The sequence below is a fragment of the Salvia hispanica genome, chromosome 5, assembly GCF_029641045.1.
Source record: "Salvia hispanica isolate PSC_SH4W2 chromosome 5, Shi_PSC_v1, whole genome shotgun sequence".
Lineage (NCBI taxonomy): Eukaryota > Viridiplantae > Streptophyta > Magnoliopsida > Lamiales > Lamiaceae > Salvia > Salvia hispanica.
This window is the reverse complement of record NC_142696.1, coordinates 19,965,109-19,988,353: the sequence shown is the minus strand read 5'-3', so window position 1 is coordinate 19,988,353 and position 23,245 is coordinate 19,965,109. Positions and strand designations below refer to the sequence as shown.

General features: G+C 39.4%; 3 protein-coding genes and 1 non-coding gene across 4 annotated transcripts; 1 reads left to right on the top strand and 3 right to left on the bottom strand.

The window, feature by feature from the left end:
• Window positions 1-111: 111 nt before the first annotated feature.
• On the top strand, window positions 112-2,567 carry LOC125188376 (serine/threonine receptor-like kinase NFP). The gene has a single exon (XM_048085176.2). The coding sequence runs from the start codon at window positions 558-560 to the stop codon at window positions 2,382-2,384; it is 1,827 nt and encodes a 608-aa protein (XP_047941133.2). The 5' UTR covers window positions 112-557; the 3' UTR covers window positions 2,385-2,567.
• Window positions 2,568-2,618: 51 nt separating this feature from the next.
• Window positions 2,619-4,421, bottom strand: LOC125189721 (GDSL esterase/lipase At1g54790-like). The gene is made up of 5 exons (XM_048086964.2): window positions 4,178-4,421; window positions 3,913-4,113; window positions 3,526-3,692; window positions 3,183-3,453; window positions 2,619-3,100 (listed from the first exon to the last, which is right to left on the bottom strand). Exons 1-5 carry the CDS (start codon window positions 4,401-4,403, stop codon window positions 2,832-2,834), a joined length of 1,134 nt encoding a protein of 377 aa, XP_047942921.1. The 5' UTR covers window positions 4,404-4,421; the 3' UTR covers window positions 2,619-2,831.
• A 2,647-nt stretch (window positions 4,422-7,068) lies between these two features.
• Window positions 7,069-8,760, bottom strand: LOC125187241 (GDSL esterase/lipase At1g54790-like). The gene is made up of 5 exons (XM_048083795.2): window positions 8,473-8,760; window positions 8,202-8,399; window positions 7,937-8,106; window positions 7,598-7,856; window positions 7,069-7,525 (listed from the first exon to the last, which is right to left on the bottom strand). The coding sequence occupies exons 1-5, from the start codon at window positions 8,708-8,710 to the stop codon at window positions 7,260-7,262; spliced, it is 1,131 nt and encodes a 376-aa protein (XP_047939752.1). The 5' UTR covers window positions 8,711-8,760; the 3' UTR covers window positions 7,069-7,259.
• An 8,159-nt stretch (window positions 8,761-16,919) lies between these two features.
• On the bottom strand, window positions 16,920-17,026 carry LOC148926421 (small nucleolar RNA R71). Its single transcript, XR_016131904.1, has one exon. It is a non-coding gene; the product is annotated as a small nucleolar RNA R71 (small nucleolar RNA).
• Window positions 17,027-23,245: the final 6,219 nt, after the last annotated feature.

Genomic DNA, 23,245 nt, shown 5'->3' with positions numbered 1-23,245 from the left:
CCAGAGGGAGCTTGGAGCTTGTTTACACCTCTTGATGTAGCTCTTTCAATCTCTTGCAGTGTTTTAACTTTTGTTGAACACTCATTTTCCCTCTTCTAAACTTCAATATATGAAATTTAAGTATTGTGAGTGTAATTAGGAGAATCTTTAGTTGTCTGGTCTAATAGATCCTCTGGCAAGAGGACAAATTGATGGAAGCCTGTTTTTCCTATTTGATCTTTAGTTGTTTGCATCTATGTTTAAAGCCTTGAGCAATTAATATAAAAAAATTTAGTTGCTGTAGTCATCAACTCCTTTTCTTTTAATCCTAAAGTTTCTGTCTTACTTTTGAAATTCAGAAGCAAAGACATGTTCTTGTGCCGTCTCAACTTGGTTTCTTTTTAAACAATTCTTGAATTCCTGTGATGACAGCATATGTACAACATAGAATATTAAAAGGTGTGTCACCTTTTCCTTGTCGACTTGATTTGCCATTTTCCACCATAAATTTATGAAAATTGACAAATCAAAAATGTCTATGATAGTAGTAGCCCTCTTGTAATTTTAGCTTTCAAGAGATGGCAATCTCACTTGATATATTTTTGATAATCATTTCACAAATTCTCATCTTTTCTGCTGCTTCTCAGTTTGTTAACAATACTGCTGTTACTGACTTCACATCATCATCGGACTCACCATCATCGTGTGAGGCGTACATTACATATCGCGTTAGGTCACCTTATGTCGACCTTGGAAGTATATCTGATCTGTTTGGCACGAGCAGATTAGAGATAGCAGCAGCCACTAATCTAACGTCGGAGGATGCTCCACTGATTCCGAATCAGCTGTTGCTGGTTCCAATCACTTGTACTTCAAACGGGACGCACTATTTTTCCAACGTTACCTACAAGATAAAGAAGGATGACAACTTATACTCCGTTCAAGTGAAGGCTTTCCAGAATCTAACCGACTATCATTTGGTTGAAAACACGAATCGGGAGTTGAATCCTACCAACTTGACGATAGGGGAGGAAGTTGTGTTTCCTTTGTTCTGCAAGTGCCCCGGAGAGTCTTACAAAGGAAAGGGAATTCAGTTCCTCACTGCTTATGTATGGCAGCCAGGCGACGATGTAGAGACTGTGAGTGCTATGTTTCAGACAGCAGCTTCAGATATTGAGACAGCAAACAACAACAGAAATTTCACTGCTGCAGTCTGTCTTCCTGTACTGATTCCAGAGAAGGCGCCGGTTCTTGTGCAACCTTTTCCCACTTCAGCTTCGCGTGATAAATCCAAACGCCAACGGATTCTAATAGCTAGTTCAATTGCTTTGGCTTTGATAGTTTTAACAGGTTTTGTAGCATTCTTTTTTATATCACTCAAGAAAAAGAAGATGTTGGATCAAAATAGTCCATCTCTGCTAGAGACGTCGGATCTTTTTGCAATTAATCAAGCCTCCAAAGACGAGAAGTTAGAAGCAAAGACGGGACAGGACAAGCTGCTCCCGGGAGTATCAGGCTATCTTGGCAAGCCGATAGTGTATGATCTAAATGTGATTCTGAAGGCAACCATGAACCTGAGTGAACGGTACAGAATTGGAGGGTCGGTCTACAAGGCCACGATAAACGACCAGGTTCTTGCTGTGAAGAAAACACGAGATGCAACGGAGGAAGTTCAAATACTACAGAGAGTGAATCATGCAAACTTGGTGAAGTTAATGGGAGTCTCCTCTGATAATGCTGGTAACTTATTCATAGCCTATGAGTACGTCGAGAATGGATCGTTGGACAACTGGCTCTCCTCGAAAGCTTCAGCTTCACTCAAATCCCTTGTTTGGAGTCAAAGACTGGTTATAGCTCTAGACGTTGCCAACGGTCTACACTACATGCACGAGCATACTCAACCGAGCATCGTCCACAAGGATGTCCGTACGAGCAACATACTCCTCGATTCCAACTTCAGAGCAAAGATATCCAATCTATCTTTAGCAAGGAGAGCTACTTCTCCCATCATGCTAAACATTGATGTGTTCTCTTTTGGAGTGGTGCTCCTGGAGCTGCTCTCGGGAAAGAAAGTCGTGGAAACGAAGGATGATGGCGAAGTCGTGATGCTGTGGAAGGACGTGAAGGGAGTGTTGGATGTTGAAGATCAAAAGAAGGAGAGGCTGAGAAGATGGATGGATCCGTACTTGGAAAGCTTCTACCCTATTGAGAACGCACTAAGCTTGGCGACACTGGCTAGAGCTTGTACATCGGAGAATTCCATGGAGAGACCGACAATGGGGGAGGTCGTCTTCAATCTTAGTGTCCTCACTCAGTCATCTCCTCAAATGAGTGAAACATCTTGGGTTTCCAAGTTTGAAACAGAGGAGATCTCCCCTGTTATCACTCCAGTCGAAGCTCGATGAAAGCTTTGGTTGTTGCTTCTTGGTCCTTTTTATAGTTTAATGTGAATCAAGTTTGATATCTCTTCTTGTTTATACATACCATTGCCACCAACAGATTTTTCTTTTGAAGCAAAATTAAGTCTGTATATTTTTCATTATGTGTGTGATCTATGAAAATGAAAAACATTAATTCATGTCATGACTAGCTAATCTAAAACATGTGCATAGCCATGGTTTGTTGGAATAGGATTAGACTAGATATAATTCGGAGTCGGAGTTGGTGTTAGTAATAAAGAAAGAGATGATGAGGTGATATTGTACCTAACTGCCGGCCTTCTATTCCCTTCACACTTTTTATTATGGGAAAATAAAAATGTACTCATTTAGCCCCATAAATTAACTTAGTCATACTTTTAGCCCAACTTTCAGTTATGAAAGGAATAGGATTACAGGTGTTAAGAAATAAAATTAGAATGATGAGAATTTGAGGAAAGGCATTTTGTCAGGAAAGGGTGGATCAGAGTATTTTCCAGTGAGAATCTGTGAGGTAACATATTGATTTGCAGCGTCAGTGTAATGGATTCCATCCCAGCTTATGTATTCTGTGGTGTCATTGCATCCTTTGGCCGTCACTGAACTCCCATTCAAAACCTTTGTCTCACCGCAGGAAATCCTTGCGTCGTAGTTCAATGGCGGTCCTCCATACCCGCAGCACGCCATCAACGCCTGCTCGAATCCTAGGCCACGCCATATACAATATTAGTATTCATTATTTCAACAAGAATGAAGCTGTTTTGAAGCTCTTTTGTAACTCATTACCATATCTAGAGTAGTTTGCAATGAGGTTGGACTTGATCGTGTAAATGTCGACGTACGTGACGTTTGCATCTTGATACTGCCCCTGCAACTTTTTGCAGAGAGCGTGCAATTGCAAGTTGAAGAGTTTTGAAGCTTGATTGTGAGAGGCGACACACCCAAGCTCATCTAGCTTGGAGGGGTCACCTCCGAATTTGGCCATGTTTTGAGGCAAACATCCAAGGGGGCCAGTGTTGTGAATCCACAAGTTTCTAGCCCCTTCGTCGTACAGTTTCTGCAAAAAATTCATCCAAGTTATATATGGTGATTCATGTATGTATGATTAGAACGTATCGGTGTTGGCTACCTGAATCCCATCTTGAAATGCTGATAAAATGACCGGGATCGAAGCAAGAACTTGATCGAGCGTCTTGGAGTAGAAGGCGCCAGCGAGATCATTTTGGCCTATGTCGAACGTGTAGAGCGCCTTGGCGAAGTAATCCTGAGCTGGCAGGTATTTGTCATATTTCCTGGCTGTTCATACCAAACCAGTAAGTCTGGAATTGAATTTTTAATTATTATTATTGCATCTATAAAAAATAGTCTTGTTCCTAAGTCTTTTCTGAGTCTTATTCCCTTAAAACACTAAAGTATATTTCTCTTTATTTAATTTATTTTACCAATTTTGTATTAAAATTTTTGTCGTTTTTTTCGTGTACATAGTATTATGTGATTGGGAGATTGGTCTACAAACATTTAGTGAGGATATCCATAGCTTTTGCCTTGAACCTCAAAAACTGAGCTATTTGAATCTTGTACGAAAACGGGCAAACCGAGTTAGCCGTGGCCGGAAGAGTGGTGGCGCCTGCAGCCGCAAAGTTGCAGCCTCTTTTGAAAATCGGCGCTGCAATCGACTCCAAATATGGATTCAACAAGGGCAACTCCATTGCATCCACTGCACACAATCCATCAAAATTTACAATTTCGATAAGAACACCATTTTGTAAAAGAATGCTTACTTAGAAAGTCGATGATCAAGCGGCCATCGCAGAACCTTCCCGAGGGCTTCTGGAAGTAAGTCTGGCCGTTGGGCGGCTGAAGGTTGTCGGCCATGCCAGCCACTAGGTTGCCACTATCAGAATTGGAGTCTCCGAAGTTGAAAACAGCCGGATAGCTGAAATCAACGGCGGTGACTGCTGCAGAGAAGATGAAGAAAATGATGATAATGAGCAAGGTAGAAGCCATGTTGAATACATGGAAGCCTATTGTTGTAGCAATACAATATAAAGGGTTGGCATAAAGGGGTGGGGACAAGTCATAGTGTACAAGGTAGCCAATGGCCCTCTCAAGATATAAGGGTGCTTTACTGTTACATGAATCACTTTTTAAGCAATATTTTTTCTTTCTTTCGAGTAACAACTGATGTTATGTGTCATCTGCTGCTGGCCAATGCCTGTATATGGATCAAGTAACCTTAAGTTGCACCATCTGTTTTGTTTCTATGTATAGAGTTGGAAAATTTTAACCCCAAAAAAATCCTACCCAATTAGCCAGCAACCTGAGAAAGGTTGATTTGAAACCCAATAATTCGATCCGATTGACATTCCTATACGAAACTTGGAATACATTTTTTCTTTCAAAATCTCTCTTTTTTAAGAAAAATCAAATTGAGCCTAAAGTTGTCAATTGGGCCTTTTTTTTCAAACACAAACCTAAATAGGATTCATAACTACAAATCACAATTATTCTTATTTTAATCCTAACATAATTTTAATTATATTTATTCTAAATTTTTTTAGTACTCTCTCCGTCGTCCTTGAAGTATAAGTTATTTTCATTTTAGTTCGTCCTGAAAAATATGAATTTTCTAATTTTAGAAAATTTTTTCTCTCTAATAAGGTGAGACTCATTCTCCATTAACAATACTTTAATTAATTTTTTTTCTATCTCTCTCTTACTTTAGCAATTATGTATTAAAACTCGTATCGAACCAAATGTTCATACTTTTCAAGAACAGAGGGAATATAATTAATAATTTTAAAAAAATTTCGTGTAATGTGATTTTTCTCGAAAAATAATTGCAATATAGAAAATTTGAATATGTAAACATTTATTAATAAATATTCATGTAATATTCGTGTAAATCTAAAATCATCCCCTTGAATATACATGAATTATAAGTGAAAATACAAAATCTTATAAATGTAACTATTTTTTATTTATAATACTTATCTAATACTCCCTCCGTCCACGAAAAACAAGGCATATTTAGTGGACAACCAAAAATGACAAATGTACCCTATTTTTCGTGGATAGAGGAAGTATAAAATTTAAAAATACATAAAAATCTACAAAGAAATGTAAAAAAATAATTTTCTATTCAATCCAACTTCTCTAGTGGGCCTGGGTTGAACGGGATACGAATTTATGGAAAGAAATTCAATCAAACCCATTTGACACCTCTAGGTGCACTAAATTGCAAGTCAACCAACATTTTCTTTTAAAATTTTCTCATGTATTAAAAAATAACCAGTTATATGTCTCTATACATATATAAAAGGATACTTTTTTCGAAAATTTACAGGAATGACATTTTGAATTGTATTGGTGGGAAACATCATGAAATAATTTTCAAGCTTATATTATATACATCTGATGCATATTATACAATTTTAAGACAAGCTTTGTACTCCATAAGACTGACAAAAAAAATAAAGAGGGAACATCTTTTTTAGTCCACGAACTTTGCCAAAGTATCATTTTAGGTCCGTGAACTTTGAAAATATCATTTCAGGTCCATCAACTATGGGTTAATATCATTTGAAGTACTTTTTTACTATTTCTAAGTTTTTCTGGACGAAAATACCCTCGATACCTTAAAGGATATATATTTTTAATAAACTTATCATATAGTCATATTTTTTATAAATATCTTTACAATATATTTTTGACGAATTTTTTAAATATAATTTGACCTTCAATATTATCACTTAATTATTTGACAAGTAAAATTGCTTCTTCAATTTTTATATTAAAGAATTTTAAAATTGAATAAAGAACTTTTCTCTAATAATAAAAAATTTAATAAGGATCTTTTCTTGCATGTCACTTAATTACAAAATTAAGTGATAATATTGAAGGTCAAATTATATTTTAAAAATTCATCAAAAATATATAGTAAAAATATTTATAAAAAATATGAGTATAGGATAAGTTTATTAAAAATATATACCCTTTAAGGTATCAAGGGTATTTTTGTCCAAAAAAAACTTGGAAATAGTTAAAAAGTACTTCAAATGATATTAACCCATAGTTGATGGACCTGAAATGATATTTTCAAAGTTCACGGACCTGAAATGATACTTTGGCAAAGTTCGTGGACCAAAAAAGATGTTCCCTCAAAAATAAAATTGTTCACTGGTTGATACATGTCCATTGAGCATTGTGCATGTCATGAACAATGTGCAAGCTTGCTTATAACACATTTACCGCAAGCATCCTTCTCGAGCCATGTACTCTGAATTATGAAGCAATGTTTATTGATTAAAGTATTTGCAAGAAAAGAAAACATGTAAAAGAAAGTTTATTATTGAAGTTGAACCAATTCCTAATCCTACACATCTACCAATTTTTTGTGTGAATGTTAATACATTAATTATTTTTCCCTCTGTTCATAATTTATCTTCAGCTAGTTTATTTTTTCAATATGTTAGAAGATGTAAGTAGTATTATATACTCCTATTACATACTCCACAACTACTCTCTTGGCATCAAGAATCAAGAAAAGAAATAAAGGGAGGGAAGAATAGCAGGCTTAAAATCTCAGTTTAAGATGTTCATCATCCCAATCGTATCTGCTCCTGCAGTTTATAAGTTTTGAAAGATTTCAAGTTTCAGATTTGGACACAACTGAAAAACAATTATGGGTTTATTGAAGGTTCAAGCATGTGTGTGATCTATGAAAATCATCGTCGGCTGATGCTGCCTACAGATATAATCTTGTCGAATTCAGACATTTGTATACATAATAACATTCATTCATGTCATGACTTACCACTTCAAAACATGTGCACAGCCATGGCTTCGTGGAATAGGAGTAGACTATTTGAGGTTTAGAAGGAAAGGCATTTTGTCAGGAAGTGGTGGATCAGAGTACTTTCCAGTGAGAATCTGAGAGGCAACATACTGATTTGCAGCATCAGTGTAATGGGTTCCATCCCAGCTTATGTATTTTGTACTGTCATTGCATCCTTTGGCCCTCACTGAACTCCCATTCAAAACCTTTGTCTCACCGCAGGAAATCCGTGCATCGTAGTTCAATGGCGGTCCTCCATACCCGCAGCACGCCATCAACGCCTGCTCGAATCCTGCAAGTTAAGGCCACACATATTATTCAATAGTTCAACAAGGAGCTAAGAAGCTCTTTTGTAACTCATTACCATATCTAGAGTAGTTTGCAATGAGGTTGGACTTGATCGAGTAAATGTCAACGTATGTGACATTTACATCTTGATACTGCCCCTGCAACTTTTTACAGAGAGCGTGCAATTGCAAGTTGAAGTGCTTTGAAGCTTGATTTTGAGAGGTGACACATCCAAGCTCATCATCACCTCCGTATGTTGCAATATTTTGAGGCAAGCAGCCGAGGGGGCCGGTGTTGTGAATCCACAAGTTTCTAGCCCCTTGGTCGTACAGTTTCTGCAAGAAATCCACATCCAAGTTATTATATGGCGATTGATGTATGTGTATGAGTATGAGAAAGTATCAGCGTTGGCAACCTGAATCCCATCTTGGAATGCTGATAAAATGATTGGGATATAAGCGAGAACTTGATCGAGCGTCTCGTAGGAGTAGAAGGCGCCTGTGAGGTCATTCTGGCCTATGTCGAACGTGTAGAGTGCCTTTGCGAAGTAATCCTGAGCGGGCAGGTATTTGTCATATTTCCTGGCTGTTCAAAATTGAAACCAAACATGTAAGTCTAGGTATTGAATTTGTAATAATTAATAGGAGTATTATTATGTGATTGGAAGATTGAAACACAACATTTTGTGAGGATATCCACAGCTTTTGCTTTGAACCTCAGAAACTGAGCGACTTGAATGTCGAACGAAAACGGGCAACCCGAGGTCGGGGGAGGGAAAGTGGTGGCGCCTGCAGCAGCAAAGTTGCAGCCTCTTTTGAAAATTGGCGCAGCAATTGAATCCAAATATGGATTCAAGAAGGGCAAGTCCATCGCGTCCACTGCACAACACAAACCATCATCAAAACTAGCATTTCCAATATAAGCATTAATTTGGTATAGTGAATGGGTTACTTAGAAAGTCGATGATCAAGCGGCCATCACAGGACCGGCCCGAGGGCTTGTGGAAGTAAGTCTGGCCGTAGGGAGGCTCAAGGTTGAGGGCCAGGCCGGCCACTAGGTTGCCCGTATCGGAATTGGAGTCGCCGAAGTTGAAAACAGCCGGATAGCTGAAATCAACGGCGGTGGCTGCTGTAGAGAAGATGAAGATAATGATGATGTTAATGAGCAAGGTACAAGTGGTCGAAGACATGTTGAATATTTGACCATATCTTGTTGTTTGTAGGCTGTAGCTATACAATACTAGTACTCCATAATGGGGTGGGGTACTGGTAGGGTGCTTTAGTGTTACATCAATCAATTACTCCATTAAACAATAATTTACGTTTTTTTGTGTCACCTGCTGCCGTCCATCATATTTGTCATTTTTAGTTAGGTTGATTTATTTAATTAAGAGGAGTACTAATTTTGTCCTCAATTAATGAATTTAATATTGTTTGTGTCTTTTTTCTTTCCTAATTTCACTTTTTGGTCAAATTGAAAAGCTGATTTGGTAATAATTATATGGCTTGAAAAATGTTTGCTGGTATGTATAAATTTTTTCTCAATTACTTGTGGAATAGTAATTTCAATTTTGTTGGGAGTGGAATAACAGACAATGCGAAATATGTGCACAAATATTCAAATTATGTAATTTTTATTTTGTAAGATTTTAATTATTTAATTTTTTATTTTTAGGCTTTTATTTATGTAATTTTTAATTTTTTAATAATTTGTAATAGCAGTTCGGTATTTTTAATGCATTTTAATATTGTGGAAATGATTTTAGTAATTGAAGTATTTTAAATTGAATAATAGTTGGCAGGACCCTTGAGCATGTTCGTGCGGAAGAGCATGTATGTGTGTGTTGTGCTCTTGCGGAAGAGCAGAGAGTAAAAAATGGATAAAAGTGGATCCGGGCCTACATCCATGCTCTTGCCAAAGAGCATGGATGTGGATGCTCTTACACTTACATTCTATTATAAAACTAGTATATAAATGTGGGCCTACATTCCACTAATTTTTTTTAACTCACTTTTCTTCACATTTGTTAAAACCGCGCCGCGTCAAACATGAACAATATTTTGCGGACGGAGGGAGTAATATACTAATATTATAGTTTCTCTTTCCACCTAACACACAGAATAAAACCTCCCAAGTCCTAAAATCTCGTGTTGTCCTACAAGTGTGACATCTTTTGTGGGACGGAGGGAGTATATGAAAGTAGGACTCGCATTTCACTATCTTTTTTCACCAACTTTTCTTTACATTTCTTAAATTTTGTGTTGAACTCAAATAAGACTCTTAAAATGGGACGAAAGGAATGTAAATTAAAGAAAAATAGCATGAATAGAAAGTGCCCCATCATTCCTCCACGTGGCTCCGCCCATGATGCAATGGTTCCACAATCATTGGTAGAGCAAAGTGAGAGATACAAGGACTAGCCTAAAACTCAAATATTTAGGTTGGAGTTACAAATTTTTGACCTGAAAAAAATTCAACCCAATTAGTCCGTAGTCCGAGTTAGGTTGATTTGAAACCCAGTAGGTCAATCCAATTGATATTCATACACAAACTAAAATATATTCTTACTTTGAAAATTTCTCTTTATCAAATTGAGCCTAAAGTTGTCAATTGGGCTTTTTTTTTAATTTTAACATAATTTTAATTATATTTATTCTAAATTTTATAGTACTCCCTCCGTTCGTTATTAGAAGTTCCATTTCGTAGCGGCACATGTTTTAAGAAATGTTAAGAAAACATGTGAAAAAAAGTTAGTAGAATGTAGGTCTTAGAGCACTCCCAATGGTGCCGGCTAAAAGTCGGCGTTTTTTCGCCGTCTATCGCCGAGTTATCGCCGACCAATGGGAGAGGTCGGCGATAATTCGGCGATTTTTCCTCCCGTTTTATCGTCAACCGGCGAAAAATCGCCGGATTATCGCCGACCACTATGGGCGATAATTCGGCGATATATATATATATATATATATATATATATATATATATTTTAATTTCCCCCCTATAAATACACACCTTCTATATTGACGTGAAATGTCTTATTCTCGTTAATCAGTATTTTACTATGTAATATTAGTAATTGATATGTTTACACACCTTCCATTCCTGTACTATTTTTTTTTATTAATTTTCGTCGTTGTAATGTTTACCCGTGTTTAATACAACGAACTTTATTACTATTATTTGTTTTGTCTTATAAATTAAATTAGCTAGCTTTATTATATACATAAATAAAACAATTAAATTAGTGATGATGTAAAAATGAAATGTTGAGTTAGGGAGAAATAAGGGAGAAACCATTGGAGCAGTTGGCTAAAAGTTGGCTAAAAACTGGGGATAAATTATGGTGCTGATGTGGCAGGAGTTAGGGAGAAATAAGAGAGGTTTTAGGGAAACTGTTGGGAATGCTCTTACTTGTATATATTAGTTTTAAATGAAATGCGAGTAGAATGAGTTAGTGAAATGTGAGACCCTATTACCAGTTATGATAAAAGTGAACCGGAACTCCTATTCGCGAAAGGAATAAATTGAGAAAATGGAACTCCTATTCTGAAACGGAGGGAGTATTAACTATTTTTATTTATAATATCTAATATAAAATCTAAAAATACAATAAAAGCTATAATAAAAAATGTGAAAAAATAATTTTCTATACAACTAACCCAACTCTACCCAGCTCATTTCAGCCCACTTCTCCAATGGGTCTGGCTTGAACAGAACATGAATTTATAGAAAGAAATTCAATCCAACCTATTTAACACCTCTAATTGTGTCTAGAGGTGCCCACGGTTCTGGAACCGGCGGTTTCAATTTTGGAAATTGCCGAACCGAAACCGAACCGCAAGGGTTTTCGCGGTTATAGTTCCAGTTCTGTAAGAAATGGAGAATTGTAATCTGCAGATTTAGGGAAAAAGATGGAAACCGCTAAAGAGAGGAAAAACTATGAATGGAACAGGAGAAAAAACTTAAGCGTGTATTCACTATTGACTACATTGTGGCAAAGTTACAACAAATTACAATTAAGAGCTTTATATATAGGCCAAGTAAAAGGCAAACTAACTAATAAAATGCTAACTAATTACATTTGATTTTTCTAATTTCAACAGGTTCCAAAATCGTCAGCTTCAGTCCCGAATTGGCGGTTTTTTGGTGGTTTTTCGCAGTTCTGGCTTGATTTCATGGTTTTCCGGCAATTTTTTGCAGTTCCGTTAAGGTTTTGTTTTTGAACCTGAACCGAACCATGGCTTAAAAAATTTATGGTTTTGGTTCGGGTAAAATCTTACAGTTTCGGTTCGGAACCATAACCGGCGGTTACGATTTCGGTTTTAACCACCGGTTTGGTAAACCTTAGGCAGGTCTAATTGTGTCACACTTAATTGCACGTCAACCAACATATTCTTATAAAATTCTCATCTATTAAAAATATAACCATGTCTCTATACATATATAAAAGGACATTTTTTTGAAAATTTACAGGAATGACAATTTGAAATGTTTTGGTGCGCATCATGAAATAATTTTCAAGCTTATATACATCTGATGCATATTATTTTATAAGAGCATCCGCAATGGCGGACTTCCCGCCGGACATCCGACTGGCGTGCCAGATGTCCGCGCGGAACGTCCGCCATTAGGTTTGGGAGGGGCGGATGCGGACGTCCGCTGCGAGTACCTCACATCTGCGGCTTTCTGGCGACATCCGTCGGGATGTCCGCCATTGCGGTGCCACGACGGACGTTCCGATTTTTTATTTAAAAAAAAAATCTATATATACGGTTCGTTGAACTTCATTTTATTCACACCACTTGTTTTAACGAGTTTCTCTCTCTCTACTTTTCTATCAGTATATCCAAAATGTCTAGTGGTGGTGGTAGTGGTAGTGGTGCGGTTGGTAGTGGTGGAAGTGTTGATAATGTATGCCGGCAAATTATCGAAGAGGTGCGGGCCATTACACCCTGGAAGATAAATCGCCTAATACAAGCGGCCTTGTAGCAGCAGCAACAGCCGGCGGTACCTCGCCCCATCCATCGTCGAGCTATAGTACTCCGGGACCACATCGTTGCACACCGTCGGTTGTATGAGGACCACTTTGCTCCAGAGCCGCGGTTTGGGGATAACTTATTCCGGCGACGTTTTAGGATGCATCATCCGCTATTTATGCGTATCGTGAGTGCTTTAGAGCCGCAGTTTGATGGACTATTTCAGGTTCATGGAGGATGCGGTTGGTAAACCCGGTCACACGCCCATACAGAAGTGCATTGCCGCAATCAGACAGCTAGCGTACGGAGACGCGACCGACATGTTCAACGAGTACCTCCACATCGGCGAGTCGAATGCCCCCGATTGTCTGAAATATTTTTGTGAGGGCGTTAGGGAGACATTCGGGGATAGGTTGCTGGGGTTTGGTGCCCCTTGCACAGCGGAAGACTTGTACAAAACAAATAAATCAGATACGGATCTATTTGACCGATTATGCGATTAATCAATTTACATGTTAAATAGATAATTGCGTGCTAGAACGCAAATAATTCATGCTCATAGAAAGTAAATCCTAAACATGATTTCTACGGTTTAGAGTTACCGATTTGATTCTTCAAAGAATCGACGATTGCTCGCGCCTTCTCCACGTGATGATCTTCGATACTAGACCATAGATCTTCTCTCTGGTTCCCGAACTGTATCTCGATATCAGGGTGGGCTGATCTTATCAAAATACTAGGACTCGAATAAAGAAGACAGAAGAAATCATTCTCCAATTAGGAGAGAAATTCGAACTCCTCTAGGTAGAGGGGGTCGAAAATTATGAGTAATAATAATGAATTCTTTCTCTTTATTCTCCTATTTATATTAAGTTCCTTTTTGGGTCCAGACAGGGATCTATGGAAGGTTTTGGATATAGGCTCCCCCAATTAGCTTTTTACTAATTAAATTGAACCCACAATTTAATACAAGCTTATATTGGAATATTACGAGCAGCCACTACAGAAGTAATATTGAACTCTCCCCATCCAAATCCGAAATTACAAGTAATCCGGGTTTCCGTTATTTATATTATTTATTTCCCGCGCTTAAGATATAAATGTCCATTAATTAATTAATTTCTGCTATGGATTTAATTAATTAATATCTTATTAATTCCAAGAGTGGACTTAGCAAGAATCATTTATTTATTATTCATAGAGCAATAAAACTCCAATTGGCCAGTTTTCTGAATAATAAAACCTTGTTCGAGCTCCTCTTGAGGAAATTATCAAACGAGACTCACCTCGCGCACGTTTCAACATAATAACAATCCTAGCACCGCTAGATATTAATCACCACTACCCAATATATTAGGATTATTGGGTTGTGAAAAACCCGCACCATTTGATAAGTCAAAGTAGTGCATAATCAATACCGTATGCTCAATGCTAACATATGTAGATTAAGAAATAGTATTTTATCAAGACCTAGTCTTTCAGTAGATAGCATAAAGACACGTCTTGCTGTTAGATCCGTTTAGTGCTATACCACACCAATGTCATCTTATTTCAGTAAGGCTTAGAAATATGCGGACTTACTTTGCAACATTTCACGATAGGTAGCCAAAGCCTATCTAGGTTGTGAAATTCTTCTTTTACTTTTGCAAAGCATTGCATAGATCTGACCGTGTTACCTTAAAGTGGACGACGCCCACAACCGGTCTATTAAGCAAAAGACTTAGACTTTGTTTACTTTTTATGCATTTAAATGTTTGTAAAACATCTTATAAATGCACAAGCAAACACAATGTAATAATAATAGTGATTCTATTCGTGCGAGACTGCTCGAATAATACTGAATCGGGTCAAAAGTGGATTGTAGAGTTTTACGTATACAAGCAAGATTCTATTCGCGCGAAACTTGCTCGAAACATGCTTTTCACTATACCAAACCTAACAATCTCCCACTTATACTCAAAACATGCTTTCGAGTATACCCACTGCCAAAAACTCTCCCACTTATACACAAAGCAGGTATTGATGCTAGATATATCGAACTACCATTCATTTCACAAGGTGAAAGAAGAATCAGCTTGGTTGTTCTCTGATTATATCTTTTTCACCATAATTTCTTTTCTGCGTACTTGATCTTTAATTAATTTCATACCCATATGTGATTGCTTAGCTTAATAAACTCGTGTGTCCCTTTAGTTAGCCTTCACTAGAGTAGTAAAAAAAATAATACTCATAGGCATACTCAAACTTACGATTAAAGCTATTAGGTAGATATTCCTAAGATAAACTGATACGCCCGGATTTTGCACTGTTTTAAGGCCATTATTTGGTCCGTTTTTGTTATCAAAATCACTCTACATGTCCATTATTTGCATATTCTATACATTTTGGTATTTTGACGTGTTTTGTGAGAAATGTGCATATTTGAGCCGAAAAGGGGAGTAAAAACGCATAGTCTGGAAATCTGGAGTCAGACGGCGACCGGCGACCGCCGCGAAGTTGTACGGCGACCGCCGGCGCCCGGCGGTTAGAGCTATGTGGCGGCCCGCCTCGGAAATTTACGCTAGGAGAAGAGTCTCGCCCGGCGACCGCCGGAGGCTATGTGGCGGTCCGCCACCGAAGGGTCAGAGTCTCTGGACTCCAACGCGGCGACCGCCGGCCAAGGTGCGGCGGCCCGCCGGAGAAAGGCGGCGAATCCGACCAGCCCTAGATTTGCTCCAAGATTTACCAAATTTTGAAGATCTTTTCCTTCTATGATGAGGAATAATCTTCCCCTATAAATAGGGCCTCAAGCTTCATCAAAAGAGAGTTTTTTTTTCCGACACACAACAAGAACACATTCATAGAGATCAAAAGCTAGAGTACTTCAATTGTGCAAGGAGTTGAAGAAGGATTTCAAGAACATCAAGAATGACAAGGATTCAACCTACGGGTTTTATTTGCTTTAGTTTTATGTTCAAATTGCTTTCCCTTCAATCTATGTTTTTAGTTTATTCAGTCATATGTAACTAAACTCATAGGATTCTAGGGATGTGTTAGTAGCAACTTTGGTTATACAATTCCGTTTTCTATTTAATATCCGTTTTGTTTTTACTTTGTTTCTTCCCTAAGTTAATCATGATGCTTCATAATTGAGTGACACAATTATGTATGATTCAATACAACTTGCTTCATAACTGTGACAGAGTTCTAGCGAGTTAGATCCACTTAGTAGACACTACAGTTAGCTTCCTTTAATACGGCACTGTTAATTGAGAGTGAGGACTTTTCAAGGGTCTTAGGAGCTTTTTGGAGTTACGTATTAGGATTGACAACCCTAATGTTAGTAATCAACGTTTGTATCGCATGAGCATAAGCTAGGTGACTCGTCCTTTCAAAGTATTAACTGTGCTAGGGTATTGTAGTTTGGAATTTGTATAACCATTAAAGCAAAAGCACATCCCTGGAATTCCCCTTATCTCTATACTTTTCTCTCCGTGATTTGCTTGTTTTTAGTTGTTTACTGTTTTTAATATTTACTGTTTTCAAAAAGTTACAAAAAATTCTTGTTTCTCAAGATAGTAATTGAGTTCTAGTAGAAGATAGACACTTTGTGTACATCTTCCCCGTGTTCGATACCCGGTACTAACCTTTTGCTATACTATACCTACTCTGTATACTTGCAGGTATTTATAGTGCAAATAAAAAGTGCATCAAGTTTTTGGCGCCGTTGCCGGGGAAGACAATTCACTTTGGAGTGATTTCTTCAAACGGATAATTTTACTACTTTGGATTTTAATCGCTTTCATTTTATTTTTATTGCTTTCTGTTTTAATTTTTTTAGTTTAATTTGTTTTTGTTTTCGAGTCTTGCAGGTTTTGTATGCGAACGCGTTATGGGAAGTACATCTTAGAGCCGCTTGATTTAGAGCTTGAAAGAACTCATAGACTAATAAGAAGTGAAAAAGGATCAGGAACAATGGGTGACCGAACAGATATTGAGAAGCTGCAGGAGATGGTGAAGTTGCTGATGGATGAGAGAGATGCGGAGAGAGCAGCCCGAGAAGCCATGGAAAAGAAGAAAAGAGAAACATTACCTGTGATGAACATGTTCAATCATGGGAATATGATCACTTTTCCTAACGGCCCTCGTATTGATGCTAACAATTTTGAGTTACGCATGCCCCTTATCCAAAGGGTCGAGCAAACTCCTTTTGCAGGTAGGGCGACTGAAGATGCTAACCGCCATCTCTCCAAATTCGTGGAAATCGCAAACACTCTGAAATTAAATGGTGTCGACGACGATGCCATACGGGTAAGACTTTTTCCATTCTCATTGATTGATTCTGCTAAAGAATGGTTTGAGTGTATGCCACCAGAAAAGGTCTCCACATGGAAGGACATCGTAGCTACCTTCCTCGACAAATACTACCCGCCAGGCACTATTTTGAAGCTCAAAAGTGAGATCTTTCAGTTCGCACAAGGCCATGACGAGCCCCTCTATGAGGCATTTGCTCGTTTCAAAGCTCTTCTTCGAAAGTTCCCAAACCATGGTTTTTCCATAGACCATCAGGTAGGAATCCTCTATAATGGATTTAACGAGAAGATATGTGCTATGCTTGATTCAGGGGCAAATGGAGGATTTCTAAGAAAGACAGGAGAGGATGCCATGGCGGTGATCGAGGAGTTCGCCACCAACAGTCGGGGGTGGTCTAAGGAAAGGCATGCCACGAGAAGAGTAGCAGCCATAGAAGAGGCCGAGGAAAGTTCTTTTGCTAAGGAGTTAGCAGAACTTAGAGTCAGGATTGATCAAATGGACATCTCGAGGAAGGAAGATCCAATTCCGGCAACTTCCATAGTGGCAGTCAATGCACCCGAAACTGCCATATCAACTGTGGAAGAAATAAACTACGTGCAAGGAGGCGGTCCCAGAAACTACAATAACAATTATCGCCCTAATCAGGGGGGCGGTAATTTCAATAATTATAATGGGAACCGTCCGCACCCAAATCTTTCTTATTCTAACAATAATTACTTGCAACCCCCTGCAGGATTTAATGTTAGCAAAGGAGGAGTGGTTGAGCCGATGAAGAAGGAAGATAAGTATGAACAAGGAATCACGAAGATCTTGGAAGTAATTACGCAAGATAGGAAGATTAATGACACCAAGATCGGAGTGGTCGAAGCAAGGATAAACAACCTCGAGCAAGGAATGAACACAATCTCGGCAGCTGTAACCAATATTACCACTCAAATGGAGCAAATTCAGAAGAAGTTAGATGAGGATAGAGCAAAGGCAACAGCAAGAGTGGATGATATTAACAAGAAGTGGGTGGCAAAGCAGAAATCTGGGGACTGCCCAGTCGCCGGCGGACCGCCGCAGACCACGCAGCGGCCCGCCACTGAGACGGCAGAGACACAAACCAGGCAGGACCGCCCAGTCGCCAGCGGACCGCCGCACACCCCGCAGCGGCCCGCCACTGACAAGGCAGAATCGTCCACTAAGCAGGAGCTTGTGCGGCACAACGGGATTGTACTCCCTTTTAAGCCAAAGAGGAAGTTCAAGCTTGAAGAGCAGTTCAAGCATTTCCTTAACATGTTTTGCAAGGTCCATACTAACATTCCTCTTGTTGAATCGTTGCAGGAGATACCAAAGTATGCAAAGCTACTAAGGGAGGCGGTAATGAGGAAGAAAAAGCCGACTAAAGCCGACCTTAAGCTACCGCATCATTGCAGCGAGATCATCCAAAAGGAAAGGGCAATGAAGCAAAGAGATCCGGGCCAGTTCATCATTAGGTGCCGAATTGGAGAAGGGAAAGTTGACAAAGCACTGTGCGATTTAGGATCGTCCATCAATCTCATGCCACTGAAGTATTACGAAAGGCTCAACATTGGGCCACTCAAATCTTCAGACGTAACACTCAGGTTGGCAGATAACTCGTCTATCAAGACTGTAGGTATGATTGAGGATGTCCTAGTTAAGGTTGATGATTTTATTTTTCCCGCCGACTTTATTGTGCTTGACATGAAAGTAGACAAGAACGTCCCTCTAATCTTAGGGCGAGATTTTCTTGCCACTTGCAAAGCTTTGATTGATGTAGGTCGTGGCGAGATTACAATCAGTGATAATCATAGTCAATCCACCTATAAGATCGAGCGCGAGATGCTAAAATTTGAGGAGGCAAAGCGGGCAAAAATGGAACAACAGTGCTGAGCAGTCATGGCTACCGACTTGACCAAGCCCAAAGATCCCTTTGAAGCGGAGGATCCTTCTACCTCCACTATCTACATTGTCAAATAGGTAAGACACTCTTCTATGCTAATTCTTCTACATCTGCTCCACAGAAGAAGAAACAGAAGAGAAAGAAAACACCCAAAGAGGACCCCGAGATATACGTCATCAAAACCAAAGAGGGGAAGTACAAGTGGTGGAAGAAGCTAGGGACCAAGTTGCTCCCTATGCCAATTTTCAACACTCGAGTTATTGATCCGCCCAACTAGTGGGCCACTTCAAGTCGAGCTAACGACTTTAACAAAAGCGCTTAGTGGGAGGCAACCCAATTTTCTTTTATATTTTTTTTTTATCTTCTCGTTTTTTTTATGTTATGTTAAAAAAAAAAAATTTTACGGGTGGCGGTCGCCGCACTTAAAGCACGGCGGTCGCCACACGCGTGTTAACATGTGCAGGAAGGATCGGGCTTCGGGCGGGCCAGAGTAACCGCTGCACGGGCCACGGCGGCCCGCCAGGATTGCTGTTTACGAAGGCCCGTGTGGCGGCCCGCCACGAGAGACGCGGCGGTCGCCACACGCAGTCCAGAGACGGGAGTGAGCCATAAAAGGTATGTTTTTCATTCCTTTTCCCATTCCTTCTCAAATTCTTTCCTTGCACACCACCCCCACTTATATAAATCACCAAATTCACACACCCACACTATCATTCTCTCAATTCTCTCCAAGTTTAGAGCTCTTCTTCTACAAATTCTCTCCACAAAAAGGTATGAATCCTAACTCAATTTCTGGGTTTTTCTTTACTTCTTCCATGGATTGTGATTTATTTTGGGTGAATTGTTCGGTAGAATCTCTTAATTCATGATGGGGGATGATTATGTGTATGAATTTTTGAATTCTATGGTTTAAAATTTGCTTGATTGGTGATTATTAAGTTGTGAATGATGATTCTCTCTTGGTTTATAGTGTTTAAAAGTTGCAATCATGTTCATAGCATTGTGAGGCTATTATTACTTCCATGAATTGCAATATTTGTGATTTTGTAGAGATTGTTGGTTCTTATGGATATTTGGTTGATACGTCTCTGCATGCGGGATGAATTCACGTTGGGGGATGATTTTTTGTGTCCTAATTTTGTTGATTTTGCTTAACATTTTATTATGCTAAAAATTAGGATGCTATTGTACCCAAGCTTGCATATAAGATCTTATTTCTTCATTTTTACTTGGTTGAATGCAAGTTTGGGGGAACTTTTGATCTCCCACTGGTTGATGCTCTTTTAAGAGTGTAATTTCTTTTGTAGGATAATGGGATCAAAAGGGAAACCGGAGAATGCGAAGAACTATGGCATTAGCCTTGCCACGGAAGAGCAAAAGGCTATGTGGAAGAAAGTGTCGGCCCGAGAGACGGCACCTTCTAGATATCCCCACGATTTCCCTCTCCAAACTTTGGGGATCATGGAGGATTTTTGGAAGTTGTGCGACGTGGGTGATGGGAATGGCCTTGTCTACATGTTCCAAAGGAAGTGGCCATCGTTTCGAAAGTATACTCTCGAGTTCCTAAGCTCGCTAAGGGTTACTAAGGATCGCCGCCAAAATTTTCCACTTAGCATCGATTTCCGCCTAGGGAACCGTTGGCACTCGCTCACCATGGAAGAGCTTAGTGGGATCTTCCATTGCTTCGACCCCAACCCCGAAGAAGACAATAAATATGAATTTTCAGAGGTTTGGGGGGCGATGACAAATGAGCAAGAGCATGCAGCGGGCTATGCCAAGTCTTCATCAATTCGCAACCCCGTCTTGAGGTACCTCCATCGTGCTATGACTCGGCTTATGTTTGCTGTATCGATGGGGGAAGTGTCTCCCAAACGGAGCTCAACGTGATGTGGTGCCTACTCAACAAGAAGGGAATCGATTATGGGACCCTTTTTACTTACTATGTGGATAGGATCACGAAGAAAGACGGGGGCGTCATTTGTTGTGGGGGATTGATTACGGCAATTGGTGAACATTTGGGGGTCTCTTTTGCCGGTATGACGGAGGATGGTGGAGAAAAGTTCATCACTTATGAGGTGCTATTTTCGGTGGGGCTTTTGAAGACCGATCAGTGGGGTCAAGGGTATTTTATGCAAGTAGCGGGGGATCACTTTCCCGTTCCACTCCCGCAATTGACCAAGGTCGATGTTTGGGCAAACCAAGCAAATTGGAAGCTCGACACACCCGCCCACCGGAGAGCTATCGAGGCTAACCCCGTCAATGGGGAATTTAGAAAGAGGAACATTTCCTCTCGCATTCCTCAATTTGAGCCCGATGAGGATTCCGCGTTTGATGCCATTGATAACTATGAAGAGGGCGCGGAGCATTCACAAGCTCAAGGGAATGAAGCACCGCCACCACCGCAATCCCAACCACGACGAGAAGAGGAAGAAGAAGAAGAGGAAGTGGAAGGACATCGCCGCCGGACAAGAGCGAACCGCCGCCGCGGAAGGCCAAATCCGGAAGAGGAGTTTCAAGTCAACACCTCCGCCCAATTAGGAGAAATTTTCTCCTACATGCAAAACATGTCCAACACTTGGGACAATCGATGGGCGGAGCAACAAGCGGAGAATGCCTACAACCGCCAAGGGTGGACGGCTCAAGGCGATTGGTGCACGGCGGAACAAGAATTTTGGGAGCAACAACGTTTGGAAGACGCTCATCGGCGTCAACAATATGAAGAGCTCCGAAGGATGGCCGCCGAAGCTAGAGAGGAACGAGAGACAATGAGGAGTGATATCACGTACCTCGTTGGAGCTTTCGAGGATCTTAGCGTCCGTTTCCCTCCACCTCCTCAAGATTGAAGAAGTCAAGCTCGATGACTTTAAATGAGCATTTGTACCATGTTTTTGGATGTTTTTGAGACGTTTTATTTCCTTGATTTAACAATTTTTGCTTTATTTTTAAGTATTTTTGGTTTTGGTTTAATTTTGTGCTTTGCAAAAATTTTCGCAGGTTCTGACCTCTCCGTGGCGACCGCCGCAAGCTCTGCAGCGGTCCGCTACCTGAACGCTGGAAAGCTTCTTTGACGTGCGGCGACCGCCGATCAGCTGCGGCGGACCGCCACCGGGGCACATTTTTCCAGCGCGATTTTTCGAAATTCTTCGAAATTTCGCCCCGCTCAACCTCTACGCGAAATTTTTCAGGGTACGTTTTTGTTTTCAGTAGTTTACTCACGTCCCTACCGACTCTACAAACTTATTTTACACTTTGTTGTAAATAAGTTTGGGGGGATGAAGTGGTGGACCGTGAGTTTAGGATTTTTCTTTTTGTTTATTTTTGCTTTAATTTTCCAAAAATCCGTAGGAGATTTTTGTGTTCTAAAAATGTTTTCTTGAATCCATGTCATGAACATAACTTGAAGAACTTAGAAACACGCATGCTTAGGGACACATTAGACCGAGTTGCCAATGATATTATATTCCATCTATGTTTAAGTGTGGCTTAACGTTTTGATATGATGGTTGGGTGAAAAGGTGCATAATTAGTGAATTGCTTGTTCGCCTTGAATCGTGCTTCTACCTTGTGAGATTTGAGCCTTAAATTCTTTCTTGTGTGATTTATCTGTATGCATGTATATGTTTCTAGAACTTGCTCCTAGTCTGCCTAAGTTTACATAGTGTTTAAGTTGATTTAGGAGGATGTTAGGCCGTCTTTTCTTAGCTACTTTTATATCCAAAATTTTCGACCCTCTCAATTTTTTCCTTTGGAGCCAATTTTGAGCCTTTAAGCCTTTTCTTTGGAAGCCAAAATAAATGGGGAGACAATTCCTTGGGTTAGTATAGTTTTTGTTATCTTCTTTTGTAAAGGAATTGGAGAGATAAGGAGGAAAGTATAAAAAGTAGTGTGCTTAATATTAAGAAAGTACAAGTTGCGAAATTGAGAAAAATTCCAAATATGTGCTTGATCTTAGAAAAAAAAAAAAGAAAAATATGTGTGAAAGGTTGTGAAAAAAAAAAACGAAGGATTGAAAGTAAGTTGAAGGAGAAAAATAAAGTGTTAGAAGTGCCTTAAGTTTTAGAAAAGTGGAGTCATCTTAACTCTACTTGGGATATTTTTATAGTTGAGTCACTTTTTAGCCAAATATTCCTCACCTACCAAAGAGCCTACGTTACAACCGAAAAGAAAGACCTTTCGGACTTTTGATGCTTAATCACATTGAGTAGAGGAGGGATTAGACTTTGAGCAAGCCTATGGTAAACGTTGCATGATGCATGATTTGAGTGAGTTACACTTTACCCTTATACACTTTGAGAGTGAGAGAAAGAACACTTCCCATCTTTGGAAGTTTGCCACATGTGAGTGCTTGAATTCAAGGTGTTCCACAAGTTAGTAATGAAAGTGCACTATTAAGCCTTGCTTGATTTGATTGTGTTAATACATGCTTAATCTATTCTTTCATCTTTTGAGGCAATTATGACGTCTAGTCCTTGTGCATTCCGTGCGTCTATTCTTGTGTCTTTAGTGTTTTGTTCGAGGACAAACAAAAATGTAAGTTTGGGGGAGTTGATAC